Source organism: Rattus norvegicus, chromosome 15 (genome assembly GCF_036323735.1).
Source record: "Rattus norvegicus strain BN/NHsdMcwi chromosome 15, GRCr8, whole genome shotgun sequence".
NCBI classification, from domain to species: domain Eukaryota; kingdom Metazoa; phylum Chordata; class Mammalia; order Rodentia; family Muridae; genus Rattus; species Rattus norvegicus.
The window spans coordinates 35,394,839-35,418,550 of NC_086033.1; the positions used below are offsets into that span (position 1 = coordinate 35,394,839).

Consider the following 23,712-nt stretch of genomic DNA (forward strand, 5'->3'; position numbering starts at 1 on the left):
ACCAGCAGCCTCCCCTCCAGGGTGTTGGTGGAGATCACAGTAGGAGCTCTGGTTCTCTCTCAGCAGCAATAAGGAATCCCCACAGGCTTTGGTCGTCAGTGGAGGCAAGCACAAACTCCACACTTTCCTTCCAATTGACTGTCCGGCTGGTCCAGCTGGTGGCTACCTTGCTTTGGGAAGGATCTCAGAGAACACTGGCTGAAATAACAAATTTCAGCGAAACCCACAAATGCTCTAAATACATCTGGTACTCATTCTCTTGTTATGCCAAGAACCAAGAAGATTTCAGCATGAATCACAAAAGAAAACCAATAGGGCTGCCTTTAATGGCTAGCACTCCTGTGAAAAGCCAGGCCTGGTGCCTTGTGCCTGTGATCCCAGGACTGGGGAGGCTGGGGCAGATCTCTGGGCCTTGCTGGGTAGCCAGCCTAGAAACAACTGTGAGCTCTAGGTTCCGTGAGAGTCTGCCTCAGAGCTAAGATGAAGAGGGATTGAAGATATCTGGTGCCAGCTACTGGCCACCATGCACACGCACCTGCACACATATGTGCACACATATGTGCACACACACGCACACACAAAGAGTTCAAGCAACTGTAACAAGAATGCTTCAGTGAGCAATTACAAACGTGTTTGAAACAAACGAAGGACTAGAAGCCCTCAGTGGAAAGATGGGTGATTCCAGGGCTGGTGAAGTGGTTCAGGGGAAGCGTACGGGCCTCACATGTATGAGACGCCCACCCACAGCGCCATCAGCGTGATGTAAAGGAGCACCAAGTGGAAATGTCAGAACTGAAAACTACTGAGGACAGAAAGCTCAGTGGGCAGCCCGGAAGCAGGTGAGTATGAAATCAGGACTGGGGGAGTAGAGAGCACTCTGCTTGAAAGGGGGGGGATTAAGACTAGGGGGGAAAACTTTCAGGAACCCTCATCCAAGAGATGCCCCAATGTCTCTGTGTCAGAAGCAGGACTGGAAAAGTTCACGGAAACAATATTTGCTGAAAACTGCAAATTTTGCAAGAGACCTAGCCTCAGAGCCAAGAAGTGAGAGTTGAGCAGAATAAACCCAAAGAAATCAAGCCAAGACATCACGATCAAACTTACTAAACTACGTAAGGAGTTTTTGATCGAAGTTAGGACCAGGAAAAAAGAACCTTGAGCAAATCAGGAGGCACACACTTTACCTGATGAAGTAGGGGTGAGGGGAGCAGGCAAACAGAGGGGCTCCTGTTGGAGGTGGCAGGGGTGCAGGCAGTGGAACAACTTCCAGATCAACACAGAATTCCTTTTTCAGCAAAACTGCCTCCAAGTGCCAGACACACTTGGGATTAGGAGTTGAAGACAGAAAAAAAAATGGTGTTTGAGTCTAGCTGGGTACACACTGAAATCCTATCTAAGAGAACAAAACCAAACAAAACCCTCATGAATGAAGAGGCCATGGACGCCTGTCAGAGGAAATGCATCACTAGGTAGAGCAAGCGGGGGAGCACATGCCTGTGATCTGAGCGCCTCAGAGACTCAAGTGGGAGGACTCAGTTCAAGGCCAGCCTGGGCTGGATAGCAAGATCTGGTTCAGCTTGGTTTACATAGTGTGGTCCAGTAATAAACAACAGCAAATAATCACCAAGTGAAGTTCCCAGGTAGAAAGGAAAAGACAGAGGGAATCCTCAACCAGGTCAGCAAATATGGGAGGAAGCACTAACGCTCTCCTTGTGTCTTCTGGATTATGTTGGATAACTCAATCCAACAATAGCACCTTCTGGCGTGGCTCTAAACGTAGAAGAAATAAGGAAAGGGCTCGTCGGTGGGGAGGGGTAAGGGATAGAGTGGGAGGTGGCATTTCCTTGTGTCACTCAAACTAGCAAAATGGTGACACTGTTTATGTGTATGATAAAATGCATAGAAAGTTTTTTAAAAAGCAATTTCAAGATATATACAGAAACACTAGCCAGGTCGAAGTGAGATTCTAGAAGGATATAAGCAGACAACAAGAAGGAGACATTAAAAAAAGAAAAGAAATCAGGCTTCAGGTATAAAATATCAACGAGGTTATTGGGCATTACCAGGTTATTGGGCAGAAATGGTTTAACTCAATTAACTAAAAGATGGGCAGACAGAATTTTAAAATGACACAGATACACGCTATCTATAAGAAAAATTCCAATTTAGTGACACAAGTGGGTTGGAGGCATAGGAACAGAAAGGTTAGATTATGCAAACACCAATTTAAAAAGAAGTCACAGCTGTACTGATGACACGCAAAGATTTCCGGAGGAAGAGAGTGGTGTCAGAATGGGACTAACGTACCCACAAACAAGACTCACAAATGTGCACCATGAACAAAACAGAAGACTATGGGATGTAAAAACTGCCCCACAGTGACTTTTAGGAGTGGGGGGAGTTGTCATTTTATGGCTTGATTTCCTATTTCTAAAAGCTCCAGTTCAAGATACAAGTAAAACGTATCTGAGGGTTTCCTCACAGTTACACAGAATAAGGGAGAGGCAGGTGGGGTTGTTCAGAACAGTGGTTAGCCAGCAGCCGTTCCCATGTCACATGGGGTAGACATGTGGATTCTGTTTTTGTTCTGTTTGAGACAAAGTCTCGTGTATCTGAGGCCGGCTTTGAACTCATGTAGCTGAAGATGACCTTGAACAGATCTGGCCTCCGTCTCTGAGACTTTGGGCTGCTCAGGAGGCTGTTGGGTGGATTAGGCTCCTGACTTTGCGGACTGGGTTGGTGCGAATCTTCCTTCAGTGTCTGTTATCTTAGTAACCTTGGACATGTTATTGAGGCGAGGAAAGGGGAGGTTCTCCACGGTCACTTCACCTCAGGAGACAGCTCAGAGCTGAGAAGAAGCCCTTAGAGTCAATGTTCAGGTCTTTGCTGAAAATGGCTTTGGTTCTGTGGAGAGCATGGGACCAAATTAGGTGCTGAGAAATAGGTCTCGGCTCTCAGAACAGTGGCAACAACAGGAGGAGGGAAGGGACTGAGGGGCAGAGAGGAATTGGAGAAGAAGGTGTTGAAGAACAAGGAGGGACTGTTTCCATCCCTGGATTCTGGAGGGTGGTGGTTCTGTGCATGTGAGCATGCATATGTATCTTTGACCTTCTGTCACCCTGTCAGGTGTGCACTCAGAAGTGCACATTCTAATCTGGCTGCTGGGCCAGACAGTAGATCTGTTTTCAGTGCTTCGTGGAGGCCCAGAACTGTTTTCTGTGACAGCTGCACTGTCTCTCATCCCTCAGCAACGCAGTGCTTCCCGGTTTTCCACGGTCTCCACGGACTCTCCAGCACCTGTGTGCTGTATTTGCTGTGTTGAAATAGGCATCCTCTGAGATGTCAGGTGATGTCTGGTACATACGTACATGCACACACATACATGTAGTGGAATATTATTTAACCTTAAAAGGGAAGAAGAGAACCCTATCTTAGGTCACAACATAAGCAAACCTGAAGAACATTATCCTCAGTGAACAGAAGGACACATGCCAAGTGCACCTCTGTGCTTCTGTGAGGTAGCTAACATCTCTCATAGAAGCAAAGAATACAACGTGGTGTCCAGGACTGAGGGGAAGCTTGAGGAAACTATTGATAGTTTAATTGCTGTGAAGTTCGAGTGACTATAGACTTTTAAGCTCTACTAGAGACTTGAGGTACACTGTGTCTACAGTGGACAAGGTGATCTAGTGCCCTCCGCATTTATGCAGATGGTGGACATCATATTTAATGTAGTTTGTTTGCTGGGGTTTTTTTTATTTTGGTTTGTTTGTTTGTTTGTTTGTTTTGCACAAAAATAAAGGGATACCAGGGAACTTTATAGATCACACATTACCTTGAATGGTGATGGGATCCCAGGTATTCATAGAGTTCAAAGCTCATCAGATCCGTGTGTATTAATCATACCTCAAAGCTGGAGAGACGGGGAGGAGGGAGGGAGGAAAAGAGGAGGGCTGGTCTGTCCTCAGTAGAAAGGTGGTCTCAGAAGTCAGTCATTCCAAGCAGACTGGGACTGTACCCAAGGCTGCAGTGTCTGCCTCCGAAAGCCCCTTCCTCCCTTTGGGTTCTATTTGATACCCACTCAAGAGAAAGGGACAGCAGAGGAGAACCAGGAACTGTAAAGGCTGACTTTTCTTCAGCACAATGGTGGGACTGTGGTGTTTTGACAAGTTAGTTTCTGCTTTCTACATTGGCACTAACTTCTTTATAGATGGAAGGTGTCTGGGACTTGGTTTACTCTGCCCGGAAACCAAGGATCACTTCTTTGTTCTTCTAGAGAGAGGCTCCGAAGCAGGTCTTTTAGGAACGGGAGTGCCACTCATCATTGACTAGGTGCCCTCCGGGCGATGATGTCGTTAGTCACTTGGGAGGGTGAGGCATTGAGCAGTGAGCTAACAATCCCCTGGCAGATTCCCGCTCATTATTCTCAAGCGTGGCCAGTCTACTCTGACTCGCTCACGCCCACCGGGAAGCCTGTGTGTCCAGTCTGGAAATCCTTGGGCAGAATGACATTTCCCCATCCCTGGGTGTGGGGTACAGGTGCTTTGCTCAGTCACTGTGGACTGGAGGGCTCAGTCCTGCAAGGTCAGCTTTGTCTGAGGCTGCTACCGGCTAGGTGTAGTTTGAGAGGGTTATGCAACCGTAGTTAGTGGGTGATGTTGATGGCAGAACCTGAGAGAGGAGGAGCCTACCGGAAGGTATCTAGGTCATGGGAGCATGCCCTTAGAAGGAAGGAACACTGTTCTTGTGGAACCCCTAGGTTGTGATAAGCAGCCTGACACATCCCCTGACTCACTATCTCTCTTTGCCTTGCATATGATCCCTTCCTCTCACACCTATTCCCACCCACCATGCAGCTATCCTCCATGTCCAGGTGACCTTGAAGGCCCTCAGTGTTCAGCAGATGCCAGAGACCTCCAAGTCACATAGTCTCTGGCACTTTGTGACAACATCATGAAATGGACCAAGATATTTGTGTAAGACTTCCTCCCTCTTGTCTTTAAAAATGTTTTTTTTTTCTTATACGGGGTCTAATATGTAGCCCAGGCTAGCCTAAAACCCATTCACTACATAGCCAATGCTGCATCCTAAGGAGCGCCATCAAGGTTGAACTGACAGAAAAGACATTTCCCAGAGTTCTAGGAGCATCTCTCTCCAAGCTGAGGGAGCTAACCTCAGCCTCGGTTGGTGCCTACAGATGTACCTATAGTAACTGGGACCTCTCCAGAAAAAACTTACTAACACGTCACATCTCTAGGGATGATGGTGTGGGGCCTGGAGGGAACAGAAGCGCCAGTGTACACAGAGGCTGAAGCAGCAGGGTCAAGCTTTATTGGAGTGATTGTATTTGTGCTTACACTGTTCGCCACCGGTGGAAAGGCTAATTTTAGAGAGGGTCTCACTTCCTTGCATCCCATTCATACTTAGCAAACGGCGATGTATGTTGTCCAATGACCATGTCCCATCCCAGGCACACACACTAGCTCACCAAACCGTCCTCAGACAGTGTGAAGACAATGTTTATAAAATGCTAGACCCTTTACAAGTTCAAACTTTAGATACTTGGGGGTGCTCTTGTAAAGCTAACTTTGTTTATTTTTTCCAGGTAAAGAAGGCCGGTCATTAAAAAAATACTTTATATAAATTCAAAGTCAGAACTAAAATATTCATTCCTATAAAAATATCTTACTGATAAAGCTATCAATTTCTAGATAAATTGCTCTTTATAAACAAGTTATATAAATTTTCGGGAAATACTACGTCACAACAGTTCACATAGGACTTGTCCAGGTGACTTCAAGGCCCAGTTGTCATGAGGACTTGGTTTTCAGAGCTGGATCACAATCGGTGTCCTACAATAATTGAACTCAGGTATCTATTTGCTGTGACTCATCTTGGCCTAGAGAAGTTGTCAGATCGATGCCTACAAAGAGGGAGCGCACTCAGAAGGGCTCACCTACGCTTGACCTTGAAATGCTTAACTTGGGAAGCTGGTGATGGCATTCTGACCGCTATCCGAGATCAGCTCATTCATTTCATTCTGCTTGCTCTCTTTCAGGGCATGGTTGGGGTGGTTTCTCTGGGCCTGTGTTCTCTTGGATCTCCTAAAACACAGCTTAAGCAGCAGGTAACACAACTCGGCCACATTGAGCAGCATGCAAATCACAGATGCGGAAATCATAAAAACAGTGAACACCGTTTTCTCGGTTGGCCTGGAAATGAAGCAGTCCACGAGATTGGGGCAGGGGTCAATGCCGCATTTCAGCACCCAGGGCAGGTGGTACCCATTGTAGAGGAAGTAGAACACATACATGAAGGCGGCTTCGAAGATGATGCGGAAGAAGATGCTGCTGGTGTACGTCCACCACAGCGAGCCCTCGATGCGCACCTTCTGCCGTTTGATGTCCTCCAGGTCTTTAAACTCGTTCCTCTTCTCCCCGCGGATAAACTTTCGGGCAGTTTCATGTCTGTAGTAGGCCACGTGCATGGCCACCAGCAGGGCTGGGGTGGACACAAAGATCAGCTGCAGGGCCCAGAGCCGAATGTGGGACACGGGGAAGAAGTGGTCGTAGCAGACGTTCTTGCACCCCGGCTGCAGCGTGTTGCAGACGAAGTCCTCCTGCTCATCTCCCCACACTTCCTGGGCGGCCACCACGAGGATCATGACTCGGAAGATGAAGATGACCGTGATCCATACCTTCCCTATGCTGGTCGAGTGCTTGTTCACGCCGCCGATGACAGTGTGCAGGGTCCCCCAGTCCATTGCGCACGCTCCTTCTTAGATAAAAAGAAGCAAAGCTAGTAAGTAGAAGGCACCTCTGAATTAACTCACCAATACCATAGTGAAATTATCATCAGGTCGTGTGAATCTAAGCAAGTCTCAACCACCCCGTCTGCTAATTGCTGGGCTTTTCTGGTAAGAAACGCCCGTGATAAAGGTGTTCTCTCTTTCCAACCACAAACAAGAAACAGTGGACAAACAATTAGTCCCTCTAGGCCGCAACATCAACCAGACTCCCTTATTAGGTGAACGGTTTGTTTCAATAAGTGATCGTCAGTGTAAATAGAGACTTGATTTCACTTTTTGCATAATAGCTGTGCCTTTCACATGCAAAATAAGTCACCTAAACTCAACTGAGCACGGGTTGTACTTTAGATCACTGTCATTAACTCACCAACCAGGTAAACAACCACGTGCTCATTCCTTTTCTTCACTATGCAAACACATACATTATCTCCGGGTGGTTTTATTCAAGGACTCAGGTTTGAGTCATTAAGCAGCTTATCCAAGCCACAAAATACAGCCAAACAAAAAAAAAATCATTCATTAGAACCACACATTCTGATTAACCCAGCGGACTAAGAAAAAACAATGCCACTAATTGACCTTTTAGGATGTATATTTATATTTTTAGCTTGACTGGAACATCTGCTACAATCACATGCTCTTAGGAAAGTTAATATCTTCAACTACCCCTTCCAAAAGAGAATCACAAGGTTCGACACAAACTGTTTCCTTGTTCTCTGGTGGAAGCAGGCCATGTGTCAGCTGTTGCCCCAAAAATACGGGTCCCATTGCACTAGGGGCCACAGCAGCCCAGGGCTGTCCTCCCTTCTGAAAGACTGGCTTGGCAGAGAAAAAGACCTTCTTCTGTCTGTGGCATTGGTTGTCAACCTTCCTAATCCTGGAACCCTCTAATACAGTTCCCCATGTTGTGGTGACCCCCCAACCATGAAATTATTTTTGTTGCCACTTCGTGACTGTAACTTTGATTCTGTTATGAATCATAATGTAAACATCTGTGTTTTCCAATGATTTTAGGTAACCCCTGTGGAAGGTTCCTTCGACCCCATAAAGGCTTGAGAACTGCTGTGCTATGGTGGCAACTCTTGCTACTACTGAGTCCTTCCCCCACTGCACCCCGCCCAGAAGCCATCAACTGCAGAGAGTCATTGGCTGTTCAACATCCTAATCACTTTAAAGAGTTCTCTTCAGTGGCTTCCTGGCTACAAACAGCCACTTCTTATCCCACATGACCAAGAAGAAGAATTGGTTGGCAAGCTCAGAAAAAAAAGGTATGTATGAGTGTGCCTCAGTGAATGACAGTCATGGGACCTCCTTAGAGACAAGGATGCTCAAGCAACTTTTCATCCACTTGGAGGGGATAAGAGAGTCACTAGAGTCCTTCTGTTGCTGGTCTCAGGAGAACTTTCTCTTGTAATTGGTGAGGAGCACTGGCCCCTCCCCGCCACGTTAACCAAGATCAATGTCTAACCATACCAGGTCCTCAGCCTTCCCTCAGTATTGCTGGTCACTCTTTGCCTGACTACCGTGCCCCTTGGGGTATCCTTGGTTTGACTAATTTTAGAGTCTGTACTCTTCTCAGAAAGCCACTCAGTAGATGTCATGTCCATGTGACATTTGTGCGCTAATTTCTGATCCTGCCGGGTCAGACGGTCATCTGAGATGTACACAGTGTGGGTGAAAGTGGGCATGATAGGGTATATCTATACATTTTCCTGTTTTGGTTCCAAGAACTTGTCCCCCTGCCATGGGCCAGAGCATCGATCAGAATGTTCGTAGTTCCCAAAGCTGACCACATGCTTGTGAATACAAGAAAGTTGTCACCAGAACAGGTGGATTCTTTGAGCCACACTGAACTTAGCTAAAACCTCTCCCCCAGGGAGGAACTGAATTTCATCATCAAGGATTTGTAAAAGTGGAGGGAGGAGGGTTCTTAAAAATTGTGTCCCTTGTTGTGAAGGGCAGGTGACAGTGGGGGACCCAAAGCTACAGAGAGATAGGAACAACTCAGATCGGGAGTTAATAGGTCTAAATCTGTAAAACAAAAAGGAAATGGGAAAAGAAAAATAAAACATCCAACTATGAAAAGGAAAGAGAAACACTGTGCCCAAAGTATCAAACAGTGGTGGGTACGGTCTTGGATTATATTGCTATGGTTAGCTTTGGGTGCTGTTGGTTTTGTATTTGAGACAGTCTCATGTAGCCCAGACTGGCCTTGAACTCCTGAGTCTTCCTCCTGTACCTCCTGAAAGTTGGGTTTATAGGCATGTGCCAACACGCCTCACAGCAGACAGTACCGTTTTAATTGTCAACCAATACAAGGTATTTATTTATTCCTAATGCTGGGGGTCGAACCCCAGAGCTTTGTATGTGTTAGGTAATCTACCAACTGAATTGTATCCAGGAGGCTGACCTACGATACTTAGTTTAACCTCCAGCAAAGTTCTAAAATGATACCCTGTAACTATTTCGGTAACAATTACCATGGCAATGGCAACATCTTAGGTAGAACTAGTGTTTGTCGACATCTTATAACATCAGTAGCCTAGCTGATCCTTACAGTTTTTTTAAGAGCGCATCACACTCTGAAGGAGAAGTTCTATTATCAGCAGGACATTAGTGTCTTTCCTCTTACTGTGGAGAAATGAATAAGGCTATGTGAGAACTGAGTGTCCAAGGTCCCTGAAGACAAACCCATTTCATGGTTCAGGTAAGATCCTGGTATTATGCGAGAGTAAGTAGGTGGTGGAATCTTGAACGAGAGTCTCTTATTTCACAAGGGGCCCAAGACAAACTAGTTTGAGGGTCCCGACTGTGGGGCACCTGGCGGTAATGTTGACAGTTGTAGCAGAAAGCTTCAAACCCTGTGCTGATCTGGAACTGAGAAGCTGGACTGAGTGTTTAGCATTAACAGCAACCTAGGGGGTTGAAAAATTGAAATAGGCTCTCCATAAATCACTGATGCTCAGCCCTAGACATCTTTAGTTAGAGGCAGGGTGAGTCCCAGTAGGCAGATCACTGGAAGAGTATTAAGACAATACTCTTTTAAGTCGTGGAGTCTCAAGGCTCCACGACTTAAGAGTATTAAATCTTCTCTTTTATTTACTACATACTCATGCTCCAAAGAGACTTTCATTGCTCACCTTAAGTATCTGTGTAGTAAAAAAACAAAAAACAAAAGAAATATTTAAATAATATAAATTACGCAAATTAAGTTTTAATCCTTGCTGAAAGCCACTGTATTAAATTTCCTTAACTGCTGCTCCCATGCTCTGGCGGCATGTCACTAAGTGACCTATGGGGAGCAGAAGTGTGTGAGGAAGTCTTGAAATTCACACTTTGCCACAACTGTTCCCCCATGAGGCCTTACTTATTTTAAATGTCCTCTCCTTGACCAACTAGCACATAACTCCCACATTTGCTCAACAACTTGCATGATGGATGAGTTTTATGAAATAAAACCTTCCCTTTCCCCCAGCCCTGCAGTGTCCATGGGTTTGAATGGTGTTGTTGGTAGAGCTCTGTCTCCTCTATAACCTCTCTCATGTCCCTTGTCACCAGTCACCTGACATCTAGGCAGCAAATGGATCAGTGCCTCAAAGAACCACAGACAGGGCTTGAATGAATGTTGAAGGACTGAGGTCAAGAGATCATGCTTTCTCCCTTGGAATATGGGTCCTACAATCCTAGAAGTAGGACAGGTCTAAATGCTGGCACTAGCATTACTGCTTATCCCTCCATGACCCTGGACCTCCAACACTTTCTTTCTATCCATCTACCATACCTAAATGGAAGATAATCAATTTTCAATACACTTACTTAATTTATTATTAAAACCCAAGAATTTAGCTGTCTGTGGTGGTAGTGCCTGTAATCCCAGCACACGGATGGCTGGGCAGAGGGATTGGATGTTCTAGGCCCACCTGGGCTACAGGATCCTATCTCAAATACTTCAAACCAGACAACAACCACAAAGGAAAGCAACCTCAATGATGGACCTAAACCTTTCGAGCAGCGGTTCTCAACCTTCCTGCGACCCTTCAATACAGATCCTCCTGTGATGACCCCAACCTTAAAATGATTTTTGTTGCTGCTTCATAACTGTAATTGTGTTGCTGTTACAAGTCATAATGCAAATATCAGATATTTACGGGGGTCTTAGGCAACCCTCGTGAAAAGGTAGGTAGACCCTAAAGGGGTCATGACCCACAGGTTGAGAACAGCTGCTTTAAAGGAGGGCATGGGAGTTCTAAATCACCAAAGAAAACAGAGTTAAACTTAAATATTGGCGTGTTTAGCCTACTGGTCACTCAAGACAATGGGGCTGCATCTTCCTGAAAAGCAATAAAGACTTGTTTATTTGTAACAGAGGAAAGGAGTGAGAAAGAGAGCTGTTCCTATTTTTCGTAGCTCACTCTAATTGGCTGTAGGCTCTAACTGGCTGTACCAAGGACATGAGGTGAACGTCAGCCAGTCCTTTCCGTCAGTGAAATAGCTCTTGCAGTTTCTCTGTCTAGACCATGTCATCCCTGAGGGTGTCTCCCATAAAGCCTTGAGCACAGCAAGTCACATAAAGTCCTACACAGCAGTTTTGCGTGGGCCCAAAGCAAGAAAGTGGAGATCACCTTACAAGTATTAGTTGGAGCCAGTTCAGGGTGGTGAAAGGGAGGTTCCTGAGCCCTACACTTCTCCATACAGGACTTCAGCTCCAGGGAAATCTGGCTGGTTCTAGGAGATTCTTCCCTATCCAAAGAGCCCCACAAGGAGTGAGCATGGTAGACAACTGAAGATTAGAGGACTTGTTCCTCCTGGCTAGTGGGAGACAGACTGAAGACTGGGCCTGGGACGTTCCTGCATCCTGTCACCCTGTTGCCCTTGTAGGTACCCTGGACCTTGAGGCATCTTTGATTAGAGAGGAGAGAGGAAGTAGTCACCACTCTGAGAAAAGGTCACTAATGCAGAAATCATTTCTCAAATTACTGCAGCCCCCAGAACCCTTTGCTGCCTGCAGTGAACAGACCCCCACTTTGTGTCCATGCTTCAGTGGGGCCAGAGCTGGGGGGAGGAGCCTTTATAGTGAAAATCAAACTATTAACTGTTTCTTTGTACACCAGACGGGTTCATTTAATCTGATAGCTTCCTGGCTTGCCGATAAGGAACAAATACATAGATATTCTTAGCCCCATAGATGTCACCTTATAGGAATGTGGTTCCATTTAGGTTTAGGAAGACAAATCACATATATTTCTGTGTTGTATTTAATTACAGTGCATCACTCACTCTATACATCATTCTCGATCTTATAACTCTAATGCTGAATGTTATAACTTAATGCTAAAGACACAGCAGTGAGCTCATTTTGGGACACACTATTAGGAAGCGGCTCTGTTCCCCTTTCACATTTCAAATAAGCTGGGTCTACTTTTGTTCCAGCAGTGACATGATTCCTCGATCATTTTTACAATCCTGTTTTGAGACAGTTCTTGCTATGCATTTCTAATTGGCCTTGTACTCCTAGGGTGGCCTCAAACTCACAGTAATCCTCCTGTCTCAGCCCTCAAGAAGCTACATGTCATAATAAACGGCTTTTGAAACTTGGTATTTGAAGGCTGAGGACAATTTTATTTGAGTTGAAGAGAAAACCTCAGGGCAGGAGAGTTTCGATTGTCAGCAGCTGCTGGGAGGAGGGGGCGGGTAAGAGGAGAGAAAGCCTTGCCTTCATGTCAGCAAGGACGGTCTGAATCTTTTCACTTAGGAGTTTAATTACAGCTGGCTAAATCTTGTCATTTTAACTCTATGGATGATAGAGCCCAAACAAACCCCCTCAACACACAAGAAGAGCTTTCCTCTTCTAGATCAATCTACAGGGCAGTTTGAAAAGAAAAATCACTTGATGATTATTTAATAGACCCAAGAGAAAGCACACTCCTTACAATACCCCTGTGAGCTCTGCAGAGTTGAAGGCACAAGAAAAACGTTCAAGCCAAACACCCAAACCTGAGTCTCGTTCCCAAGGACTTCCAGTGCGTCGTCCAGTCCAAGAACCACTGCAAAATCCCTCCTCAAGGACTTCTGGCTTTCCCTTCTACTCCTCTGGCAGTCAGCAGTGTTAGTGGTGGTGGCCCTGCCCTGCTGCTCTGTTTAGGGTGGCAGTGGGAATGTCACCTGTTGAATGAAAAGAAAATCATTGTTGCTAATGTTGTCAAGTTCTGTGCAAGTTCATTGGGTGAACTTTGTATCACCAGATGCATTAAAGGGTAAATTTGGAAATTGTCAGTTTCCCGTGCTTTACTCCTCTGCCCCATGAAAGGCTCTCCTTAGGGTAGCTGTATTTCCCTGGTAATTACAACAGCAGTGCTGGGGATGATAACCCACTCTCCCAAACCTCCATCCCAATTTTCAAGTACGCAAAAAGCGGTAGAGTTTGAAAAGCTGGGCACACCCACCTCCCCAGCGCCGGAGTTTTAAAAAAAGGAAAAGAAAAGAAGAGCAAATCTGAAAAGTTGTCCTTTAATCAAGAAATCTCTAGAAATCTCAGGTGACCCAAGAGACAACCTGATAGTCCAGTTTGAAATTTAATGACGCAAACCATCAGAATCTGTGATTTCAAAAGAGTGAGTAGTGATGGCATCGGGTTTGGGATTCATATACCTTGTCAACATCTGCTCGGAGCCAATGAAACCTTTGCTGTACCCTCAGATATAAGAATGGGCAACCCACAAAACTCTGCTTCTCATTCTACCCGAGTTCCAAAAGACAATGGACACCAACATCCCATCCCCAGGCCTTCTTAGCAGTTGCCTGTTCCTAGCAAGGCTCTCCCCTCTTCAAACATTTCAGTTAGGTTCAATTAGGAGGAAATGACTCTGAAGGGGGCAGGGGAGGCTCCTGGGGACCAGTTCCACTCTCCCAGATTAAGCAACAGCTCCTGGAAATCCTGTCTAGGACAATGTAAGATTATGGCCTCAGGGGGCGATAAACTTGGGTTAAAAACAATTTCCCTATAATTGTATTCCTCTTAACCAATGCATCCAACCTAGTCTCTGGAGTTTTTTAGACTCAGTCAGAACTGTGTGGTGAGGACGTGCAAGTCAGAATTTTCTTTCTATTGGTGAAATTGTTCAGAGACCCTACCCTCCTCCCCCCACACTGCAAGAGTGAAAAAGAAACTGAGTACAAAGCCACCATGAAAATTTACCTTTCAATAACAGCCACCAGTATGACCTGGGTTGATAGATCAGTCTCCTGGGTCTCAAGTCCCCGTGTGAGGTGAACTGGAACCCTTCACACCCCAGCTATGTGACAGGCTAGCACCCAGGCTCTCTCTCTCTCACTGCCTCCCTTTCTTGGCACTGTTCAGACGACACCCCCCAAAGACTCTGCGGGATCCAAAGAGCTGACAAAGCTCTCCACAGGGGCGGCTCTGAGCAGCATCCTGCAGTTCTAAGGAAGCTGCATCAGGACAGGACGTTTCTCTTCTAGAACACTGGTCAGATTCTGCTAGAACTGGGGCAAAGAAAGCGTAGCATCTACTTGAAGGGAAACAAGGCTGCAGCATTAAACTTAATCAGGCACCAACTGACTAAAGTCTCCTGGTTGGTGTTCCTTACCGCGGCTTCCAGGGTCCATAGCTGTATGAAGGCCACACTCTCTGGGACTGGAGGCCTGGTTCCCAGGAATAGAAGAGAGCCCAGGACTACCAAATCCAGGCTAACACCTGGGACTAGGCACATTCAGGAAGTATTACCCACATCTGAAGTTTTTAATCCTACATGTCACCAATTACTTTTAATTACTATTGTGCACTCTACTGTCATCTTCGTTCCCGAGTCTTAATCATGCAACCTGAATGGGCATTTCTCTCCAAGTCGCAGGGTAAACATCATTCCTTGTTTTGACTTTCTGCTCGCTCCCCAAATCCAAGGGGAACAAGTCAGTGACAGCCCATAACCAGCAAAGGAAATGAGAAAAGGGACTTAGTATGAACTCTGGTCACTTTAAACAACCTGATGGATTTATAAAACCTGTCGTGCAAGTCAGAGGGGCATGGTGCATGCAGAAGTCAAACTAGTCCATCCCAGTTCCCACTGCAGGGCGCGAGGGAGGGGACAACGCGGGTGACAGCCACCCTGCTGCGGTTCCAGTCCCCGGGGGGCGGCAGCGGGGGATGCGGATGGGAGGCAGATAAGAATGCGGGCAGCCCCCTCTCCCCCCGCCCCCGCCTCCTGCCCCGCACTGTCAAAGCTCTGCCTAGAACCACCAGGCAACCTGGAACAGTCGCCCCCTTCGTCCCCCAGCGAACCACAAATCCGGTGAGGAAGGGGACAGACCACTTCCTTCACCTGCTCGGGCTTCTCGGAGGAAAAGCTCCCACTCGCACTTACCCGCTCGGTGGGAGCCGGCTCCAAGCTTGCAGCGGCACTCAGAGCTCCTGCCCTGAGCGTCGGTTGGATCAGAAGCCGGCGGTTCGCGGCGGGAACAGAATCGGGAACAGAATCGGGGACAGTGCAGGTGGAGCCTCGGTTTCCACCTGCGGCTTCTTTTAACCGCGCCCCACCCCGCCTCTGCCTGACGCCGCACGGGAGGGCTGCGGGAGAGGAGCGCGGGCACACGACGCGCCTGCTGCGGTGCGCACCGCCCTCCCTCCAGGACAGAGGAGTGGGGCGGGTCCCCTTCTGTGGAGCAGGGAGTAGGGGCCCCTTCCCTGTAGGAAGGGGAGCAGAGCTAGTCTATCTTAGGGGTCATAGATTAGAGCAGTCGTTTGGACCCTTCTTCTAATGCTAGAAACCACTGTCCCCTAGGAGAGACGCCAGGTGTAGGATGCTCTTCCCTTAGGTAGGGGACACAAGGCATGTCCCTTCTTGTGGACGTGGGTGGAGCGTGGACGGTGATGGGCAAGCTCAGCCAGATCCCATTGAGGGCAGAGAAGAGTTGCCCGCTGAGGCCTTGCTGGGGCTGGACACTGGAGGGCTCCTTAATGAGGTGAGAGCTGCCCAGAGTACCAAGGGAACAGGCTTTGGGTGAGTGGACCCAGCTAGCAGTGTGTCACTCCCCTTAGTAGTCCTGTTAAGGAGGCAGCTGGCTTATTTTCATCCTTTCTGGACCCTTCAGGCACCCTCTCCTCTAGAGTAGCCTGGAGGTTCTTCATTTCTTAATGACCACTTCTCAAAGGTTTGTTTTTATTAGTCACCTGAATCCTTTACTGCCTCATCGGGGAAGTGGAGTGGACTTCCCTCTTGAGAGACCCCGCTGTGTCTGCTGTCACAGCCAGTGGGAGGGGGAGGGGTAAGGTCAGGGCAAACATAGAGGGGGGTGCAGGGCATACTGGACTAGAAACATTGGAAGCCATTTAAGGACCCAGGTTTTATAGGCCTGCCCTATGTTACATCAGACAGGAGGTGGGTAACTTGGTTATTTCACAAAATTGGTTGGCGGGTATGTTCTGACCTGTTGGGTCATATTCTTTCATGAAACAAGAATAATAGGACGTCCCAACGCTGTCTCTCCAGGTCATGGAAGTTGAGTCAACACTTTATAAAAACCCACCTTATAAAATACTTGAACATAGGGTTCTCAGAATTGGACCTGAATCAAGAAAATTTGGAGCATGCAGAGGATCTCTGGAATGACCTTGAACCCAGGGACGGAGACGAAATGAGACAGCTGTAGGCTGCCCTGGCATGCCTTCCTTCCTCCACAGTCTGGTCACAGCACGTTCTTAGTTCCTTCTCCACCCCACCCCAAAGCACATGAACCCAGCAGGCTCACCTGTGGCCATCCTCCCCCCCACACCCCCAAGCAGATTGCAAACTTCTTTGGGGTTCATAATTTTTTTTTAAGTTTTTTTTTTTTTTTTTTGGAGCTGGGGACCGAACCCAGGGCCTTGCGCTTCCTAGGTAAGCGCTCTACCACTGAGCTAAATCCCCAGCCCCTTTTTGTAAGTTTTAAATTCTTGCTTTCTTTCTCCTTTCTTTATTCCTACAGTAATGGCCACTTTTCACATAGTAGATCCACAAGGATCCGTGCATTGCTTGACAAAGCTGAACCAGCACAGCAGATAGTCCTGGAGGACAACTTTTGCTTCTTCGTATAGAATGACATGATATTACTCTGGTTCTGGCTCCTTGTACAAGGTGCCAGGGCAGGCAGGTGGAAGATACTGCGGGACAACATGGGACAGAAGTCAGACGAAAGAACCCAGAGGTTTGCCTTATCACACGGGCATCGAAAGAGGAGCCCACTCAACCCAGAAAATCACCTGGCTCATACCCTTTGTGCCAGTGCAGAGGCCTTTGATCTCGGCACATATTTCTTGTCACCTTTATTGTTCAGTGTTCTCTTCTTGTCAGGCAGTCTTGCTGGCAACAATTAATGTAGACTTGGTGAGCTTACTGATCTGATGAGCTTCTCAGCAGGAAACTGAAGTCAGTTAAACATCACGTGGTAAGGATACAAAGATGTGTGGAGTGGGGACGGACCATGTGGCTTTGTGTGTCAGACATGAAAACATTCAGGGGACAAATCCACCATCTCGAAGCACCAGACCACACTGAGGCAGACCCTTGTAGACTTGGTTGTAACTGGCAACCAGAACTAATCTGAATACTGCCTTCCCTCTGCATTGCAATGGTGATTTCTAAGGCCTCAAATTTAATAGGCACGAGATGTGTGAAGTGTGGATTCTGAAATATGAGACGAGAAGAGGTGAGCACAAGAGGCTCTTTTTGCAAAAGGAGGGAAGAGAGCCCTGTCCCAATGCTCAGATTTTCACAGAACCACACTGCCTTTGTCACTGCCAAAGTTCTCCATGCCAGGAAGACAGGAAAATTTGTGTTCTTTGAAATAAAAGCAAACATTTGTCTATTCAGTCAGCAATGGGCCCAGGTTGTATTTAGCAGACCATCCCTTGTTGGAGTTTGTCTGATTCTGTCTGCAGGATTGACTGGGGGTTAAGTGCTTTGAGAGACCGGCCATGGAAGGGAAGAGTTGTTTTCCACACATCAAAGACACATGACTAATGAACTGCCCTTCCCCCCTTACTTCTGACGTCCACAGTGGCCAAGTGGCTGAGGTAGTGGCTGTCAGGTTTTGCCACTGCAAGATCACTCTCTCCCCCTTCCATAGTATTTCTCTGAAGGAGATCTCGTGCACAGCCCACACCATCTGTTAGTTTATGCAGATGAGATTTGTCCCCTTTCCCAGCCACTTCCTCAGCACGTCCTCATGGGTATTTATTCTGCTCTTTGGATGATGATCCAGAGCATGCCGGCTTGCACAGTTGCTGGTCTTCCTGCTCTGCTGTGACATCCTCACTGACAGCGTCTTTTGGCTCTTCAGACCCCTGTAAAGGCACAAGTTCTGATGTACTTCGGGATCCCAGCAGGTGTCAGGAGAATGTATCCGGGAAGTATTGTGTGTGGGGCAGGAGATGTAGCTCAGATTGATTCAGTTGCCTAGAATGCACGGAGCCCTGGCTTTGATCCCCGGAATAGTCTAAACTAGGTGTGGTAGTAGAAATCTGTAATCCCAGCACGCAGAAGGAAGAGGCAAGAGGATCAGAAAACGGTATCTTCCACTACACAGAGAGTTCGAGGCCAGCTTGAGTTAGTTGATGGTTAATTGCAAACGTTAGAAGAATCTGGTTTAAAACAACAAGAGTGGCTCTAGCAATGTGACCATCAGGCGAATGCCTTGCACATAGTACGGTGGCAACTAGAACATAGCATTGTGCCCTCTGTCAAGAATGGTTCAACCAGACAGTGAAGCATCTCGACATATGCCACTATATGGTAGAAGGGTATCGAACACAGACATGCTCCCTGAGCCAGCCAGCCAGACATTAAAAGGCTTTTACAGAGAACTATAGGGGATGGCATTGTGGGTGTTCACTCTCCAGGTTCAGAAATAATGTTTTGAAGACACCACGCTCAGAATGGATCCCATCCTAGGCCACAATGCCAGTCCGTTTTCTGTTGGAGATGTACCTGCTAGGCAATGCCCACACATGGTCTGCTGTCAAGCCTAAAGAGAGGGTCATAAAACTTGCATGATTTGAAGGGTTATTTCCACCATGAGAGCCTGATACCCTGGCCTTCAGGGAAAATCATCTGAAATGCCTACAAGTAGGGCACCTTCCCAAAGGATTCTGCACTGTCCGTCTTTGGTTTCTTGCTGACGAACAGGTTTCCAGCCAACGGCCTGCAATGGGGTGAATATTCCCTTTGAAAGGACCGTGCATGATTTAAGAATGTGACAGGGCTATGAGGTGATTAGGCTATGATTAGGCTTCCCCTCTGAAGGGATTAATGCCTTCATAAAAGGGGGATCTTGGTCCCTGCCTTTGCCCCCTTCCTTCCTCCCATGGAATGTTTTTGAAAGCAGAATTGGTCAACTGGCCAGTTACCCTTCCCAGTGTTCAGGACCGGAGCCAGTAACTTTGTGTTCATTATCAACGGCTCTGAGGTGTTCTGTTAAGGCAGCGTCAAACCTGCTCAGACAGTAGCCAGCAGCTATGGAAATTTGGATGATATCGTCTAAGCTAGTATGAGCCAACCGTCCCCTGCCATGTGCTCCGATACAGGAAAGAGTCACAGCTGAGAACCAAGCAAGCAGATTGGGCGTGTCAGGCGATACCACGCAGAGGCCAGAGAACGACTCACAGGCAGGGGCTGCTGGAAGGGGCATGGAGTGAAAGGTTTTCAAGTGACACTGTAGAACAACTGAGCCCCCAGGTCTGGGAGTGAAGACTGCTGGGCCACCATTGCCTCTCAGGAGGAGGAAGACATTCCCGTGAGCCAAACTCACTTTCTTTTGCCACTGGCAGAAAAGAATGCTGACAGAAAACGTGGTCTCAAGAGTACCTGGTTTTGGTGATCTTGGCCTTGGGCTGAGCTGAAAAAGCCCTGTGAAATGATATGGCAATCAGCCACTCTGAGGAGAATAGAGGCCCTGCTTCTCACCCCTTCACCCTTACCCCCACTCCTGTCAGTGCAGTTTCCTCCCGGCCCTGTGCTTGCTGCAGACACGTACCGCACATCCATTCTTCTCTGGCTTCACTCCTATGGAATCTTCTAGACCCTGCCTCCTCTCTGGCCTGCCCCCACCCACCTACATTCTGGAATGCTCTAACAGATGTCACGAAACAGTACAGTTCAAACGGAATTGAATCACCATACAGTTTGTTGATCGGCAAGAGTGAGTTCTCTGTTCAATGCCATTCAAGGCAGAGGAAGCCGTTGTACTCAAGTCCCTATGCAACAAAACGCAACCTACCATAGTACAGATAATCAGTCAATCAATCAATCAGTCAGTCTTGGCCACTGAGCTTCAGCCATTGCAGGTGGTCAATGGACGCACATGAGTTGGAACTCTAAGCGGGGGACAGTTAGGCTGTCCCGTAAGTGCCCATTCCGGCTCTCTTCCATAGACACCACTTAGGCAAGCTATAGTTCTGCCGTTCTCAGTGGCTGCTTTGGCACTGAGGCCTATTCGACTCTAGCATTGTGAACAAAAGCCAGTTTAGATGTGTCTTCTGGGTTTGCCATAGCTTTGCGTAGGAAAGTGGTTGGCGACAATATGGGGGATCAAGAGCCCACAGGCTCACCTGGGGTGGGGGTGGGGTGAAGAAGGAATCCAGGAGGTGAAGGTGAGGTAGGGAGGCAGCTGGGCCAGGGGAGGAGCCAGTGTGGCAATGTGTGCTCAGGCAGGCGGGGACAGTTCCCTGAAGGATGATGTGGGAGTGAGTCAAGAGTTCTCCAAAGACAGAGAACCCACAGGCAGTGTGTGCCTGTGTGTATTCAGAGAGACTCACTTTAAAGAACTGGCTTTTGAAATGTGGGGCCACCACATCAGAAACTCACAGGGCAGGCTGGAGAACCAGGTAGAGCGGGTGACTCAGTGCAGAGTCTCATGCCCGTCTGGGGCAGAGTTCCTTCTTCCTTAGCCTACCTCAGCCTTTTTTCTGGTGGCCTTCAGCTGACTGCATGAGGACCACTCACATTATGGAGGGTCATCTGTGCTATTCGATGACATAACTGTTATTCACATCTAAAAATTTACACACATCTGTCTTTTAGTGACATCTAGACTGGTGCTTGTCAAGACACATCTGGGACTTTTGGACTAGGCAAGTTTGTATGTAACATTAACCAGCACATGTGGGCTCATTCACCCCCCAGCAGATGCTAACTGATTCCTGTGTCAAGCCTTTGAACTCTGCAGCCCACAAGTTACTTCTCCTTTGAGGATAATGGTTTGTAAGCAACCGAGTGTAGAACATTGGTAAGGACCATGCTAAGGTCAAGGGCTACACTCCCTGTGGCCAAGAGTGTGAGAGTTACTAAAAGGTTTCTGGATGGAGCCCGCGCTTGCTTAGAGCCTCATTTTGTCTGGCTGGGCTATGCACTCCCACAAACGCTTTTATTTGCTGTGAGCCAGGGGTTTGCAATACAACCCAGGCTGGCCTTGAACTCGAGATCCTCTAGCCTTGCTTCCTGAGCATTGGAAATACATCTCACCCAGCAAGATGTGAAGTGTTATCTGTAATATGTGATTTTGCAAATAACTTTAATTCTGTATTCTGCTTTTCCCCACAATGAATATGTAATATATTTATCATGAGAGAAGAGATTAGAAACAAGCCAGAAGAGAGCCAGGATATTTAAGTATAACTGCCTTCATGTTTTTTCTATTAAAAAAGATTAATAATACTGGAGACATTTATATGTATGTGAGAATGCTCTTGGGAACGAAGAGTTTGCTACCATTAGATGTCAAGTCCATTAACTACAAGCGCACAGATGCATACTTTTAGAGCAATAGCTTCTCGTGCTGACCTTTGCCTATTTACTCCTTCCCCTTAACTATGATCTTTTTTATTTTGTCTTTTTTTTTCTTCCCTGGAGCTGAGGATCGAACCCAGGGCCTTGTGCTTGCTAGGCAAGTGCTCTACCACTGAGCTAAATCCCCAACCCCTTAACTATGCTCTAAATCAGAACCTGAGGATTTGACAGTTTTAGCAGGTGGGTAAGTTGCCAATGAACGCTTCCAGGGCTTGGGCAGAAGACTGCAATGTTTTCAGTCCTGAAGGAGAACTAAGGAACCCAGCAGGATTCCCAGGCAGCACAGAACACAAGACTTGCTGTGCCAGGAAGTATAAATCAGACCATCTGCTGGTAAGTTCCACTGGAGTCTCCCTTAGTGTTTCTGTGCAAACTTTCTCAGTAATGTAGCATGATAGCTCACCCTCCGATGTCAACCTGCTTCGGTTTGGAGTCACCTAGGAGACACTGCTCTGGGTGGGAATGTGAAGGCATTTCCAGACAGGACTGATGGGGGAAGGAAGACCCACCCTGAATGTGGGCAGCCATTCTTTGGGCAGAGGTTTCGGGCTGGATTTAAAGGAGAAATAGAACCGAGGGCCTCATGCAGCTGCAGTGTGACTCCTGTCTACGCCTGCCCTACCATGGAGGTCTATGTCCTTCTTCAACAGTGAGCTGAAAAGAAACCCTGAGTTCCCTTTGTCGGATAATTTGTCATAGCAACTAGACAAGTGATGAGTAGCCACCCTTTCCACCTTCTCTTGGCTGCAATGGCTCTAATCGTTCTTCCTGGTGAAGGACATTTTTCCTTAGCTGGTGGCAGTATGTTTGTTGCGTAGAGGTGGAGGGCATGTGGGAGCCTTGTTTCCCTGACTCTGGGAACTCAGTGGGCAGCAAGTTGTAACTGTATTTTCAGACCGTTCTGGGTATCCTTTGATAGAGCACAGGGTGTCTGAGGCTGAGTATGCAGAAGGATGGGAAAGAAGCCCCAGGTCTGAGGGAGGCAATGAGCTGTGCTGGGGTCTGTAATATCTTCCACGATCCCTAGATCCAGTGCTATTTTGGGAAGTTCTGGAAACTTTGGGGGCTTGGGTTCTATCTGATAGAAATAGGTCACTAAGGGTTGTATCTCATCCGAGTTCCTGCCTTCCCCTCTCTGCTTTCCCCTACCATCACTCTGGTCTCCACAGATCAAGCTCTCCCAGTGTGTCTTCCAGCCAGGAGGGAACCTTTTGAAACTGTGGTTGTCTGCACCACGTACTTTGGTTACAGCGTCATGACAGTGACTAATATAATACAAGCAGCTCCTACAGGATTCCAAACTCCCTGTCCTGTAAGTGTTTGCCTCAGAGTTCTAGCCTCAGGAAGCCCTTCCCTTCCTGGGTTTCCAAACCCAGTACACCCATCCTCCGATGAGGAGAACATACTACTGAGAATCGTGTCATGTGAACCCTTTTCGCCAAGATGGCGCCTAAAGCGAAGAAGGAAGCTCCTGCCCCTCCCAAAGCCGAAGCCAAAGCGAAGGCCTTGAAAGCTAAGAAGGCAGTGCTGAAAGGCATCCACAGCCACAAAAAGAAGAAGATCCGAACGTCACCCACTTTCCGGCGGCCCGAGACCCTGCGGCTCCAGAGGCAGCCAAAATATCCTCGAAAGAGTGCACCCAGGAGAAACAAGCTTGACCGCTATGCTATCATCAAATTCCCACTGACCACCGAGTCGGCCATGAAGAAAATAGAGGACAACCACACGCTTGTGTTCACTGTGGATGTTAAGGCCAACAAGCACCAGGTCAAACAGGCCGTGAAGAAACTCTATGACATTGATGTGGCCAAAGTCAATACTCTGATACGGCCTGACGGAGAGAAGAAGGCGTATGTTCACTCGGCTCCTGATTATGAGGCTCTAGATGTTGCCAACAAGATTGGGATCATCGGGGTTGGGGATTTAGCTCAGTGGTAGAGCGCTTGCCTAGGAAGCGCAAGGCCCTGGGTTCAGTCCCCAGCTCTGAAAAAAAGAACCAAAAAGAAAAAAAAAAAAAAGATTGGGATCATCTAAAGTGAGTCCAGATGGTTAATTCTAAATATATAC

At 47.4% G+C, this 23,712-nt stretch overlaps 2 protein-coding genes across 5 annotated transcripts; one reads left to right on the plus strand and one right to left on the minus strand.

Annotated features, from left to right (window-relative positions):
* Positions 1–5,308: 5,308 nt before the first annotated feature.
* Positions 5,309–15,811, minus strand: Gjb6 (gap junction protein, beta 6). Of its 4 annotated transcripts, none has more exons than NM_001393806.1 (3): positions 15,190–15,300; positions 12,803–12,970; positions 5,309–6,777 (listed from the first exon to the last, which is right to left on the minus strand). In NM_001393806.1, the coding sequence occupies exon 3, from the start codon at positions 6,761–6,763 to the stop codon at positions 5,978–5,980; it is 786 nt and encodes a 261-aa protein (NP_001380735.1). In that variant the 5' UTR covers positions 6,764–6,777; positions 12,803–12,970; positions 15,190–15,300; the 3' UTR covers positions 5,309–5,977. The 4 variants fall into 4 exon arrangements, with proteins under 4 accessions (NP_001380735.1, XP_063130801.1, XP_006252142.1 ...); XM_063274731.1 differs by having other exon boundaries at positions 5,310–6,774; positions 15,190–15,811; XM_006252080.5 differs by lacking the exon at positions 15,190–15,300 and adding an exon at positions 14,004–14,302 and having other exon boundaries at positions 5,310–6,777.
* A 6,899-nt stretch (positions 15,812–22,710) lies between these two features.
* Rpl23al4 (ribosomal protein L23A like 4) lies at positions 22,711–23,712 on the plus strand. Its single transcript, XM_063274867.1, has one exon. It carries the CDS (start codon positions 23,089–23,091, stop codon positions 23,581–23,583), a length of 495 nt encoding a protein of 164 aa, XP_063130937.1. The 5' UTR covers positions 22,711–23,088; the 3' UTR covers positions 23,584–23,712.

Coding starts and splice junctions, on each gene's coding strand:
- Rpl23al4 (XM_063274867.1), top strand. CDS start 23,089: ATGGCGCCTAAAGCGAAGAAGGAAGCTCCTGCCCCTCCCAAAGCCGAA.
- Gjb6 (NM_001393806.1), bottom strand. CDS start 6,763: ATGGACTGGGGGACCCTGCACACTGTCATCGGCGGCGTGAACAAGCAC.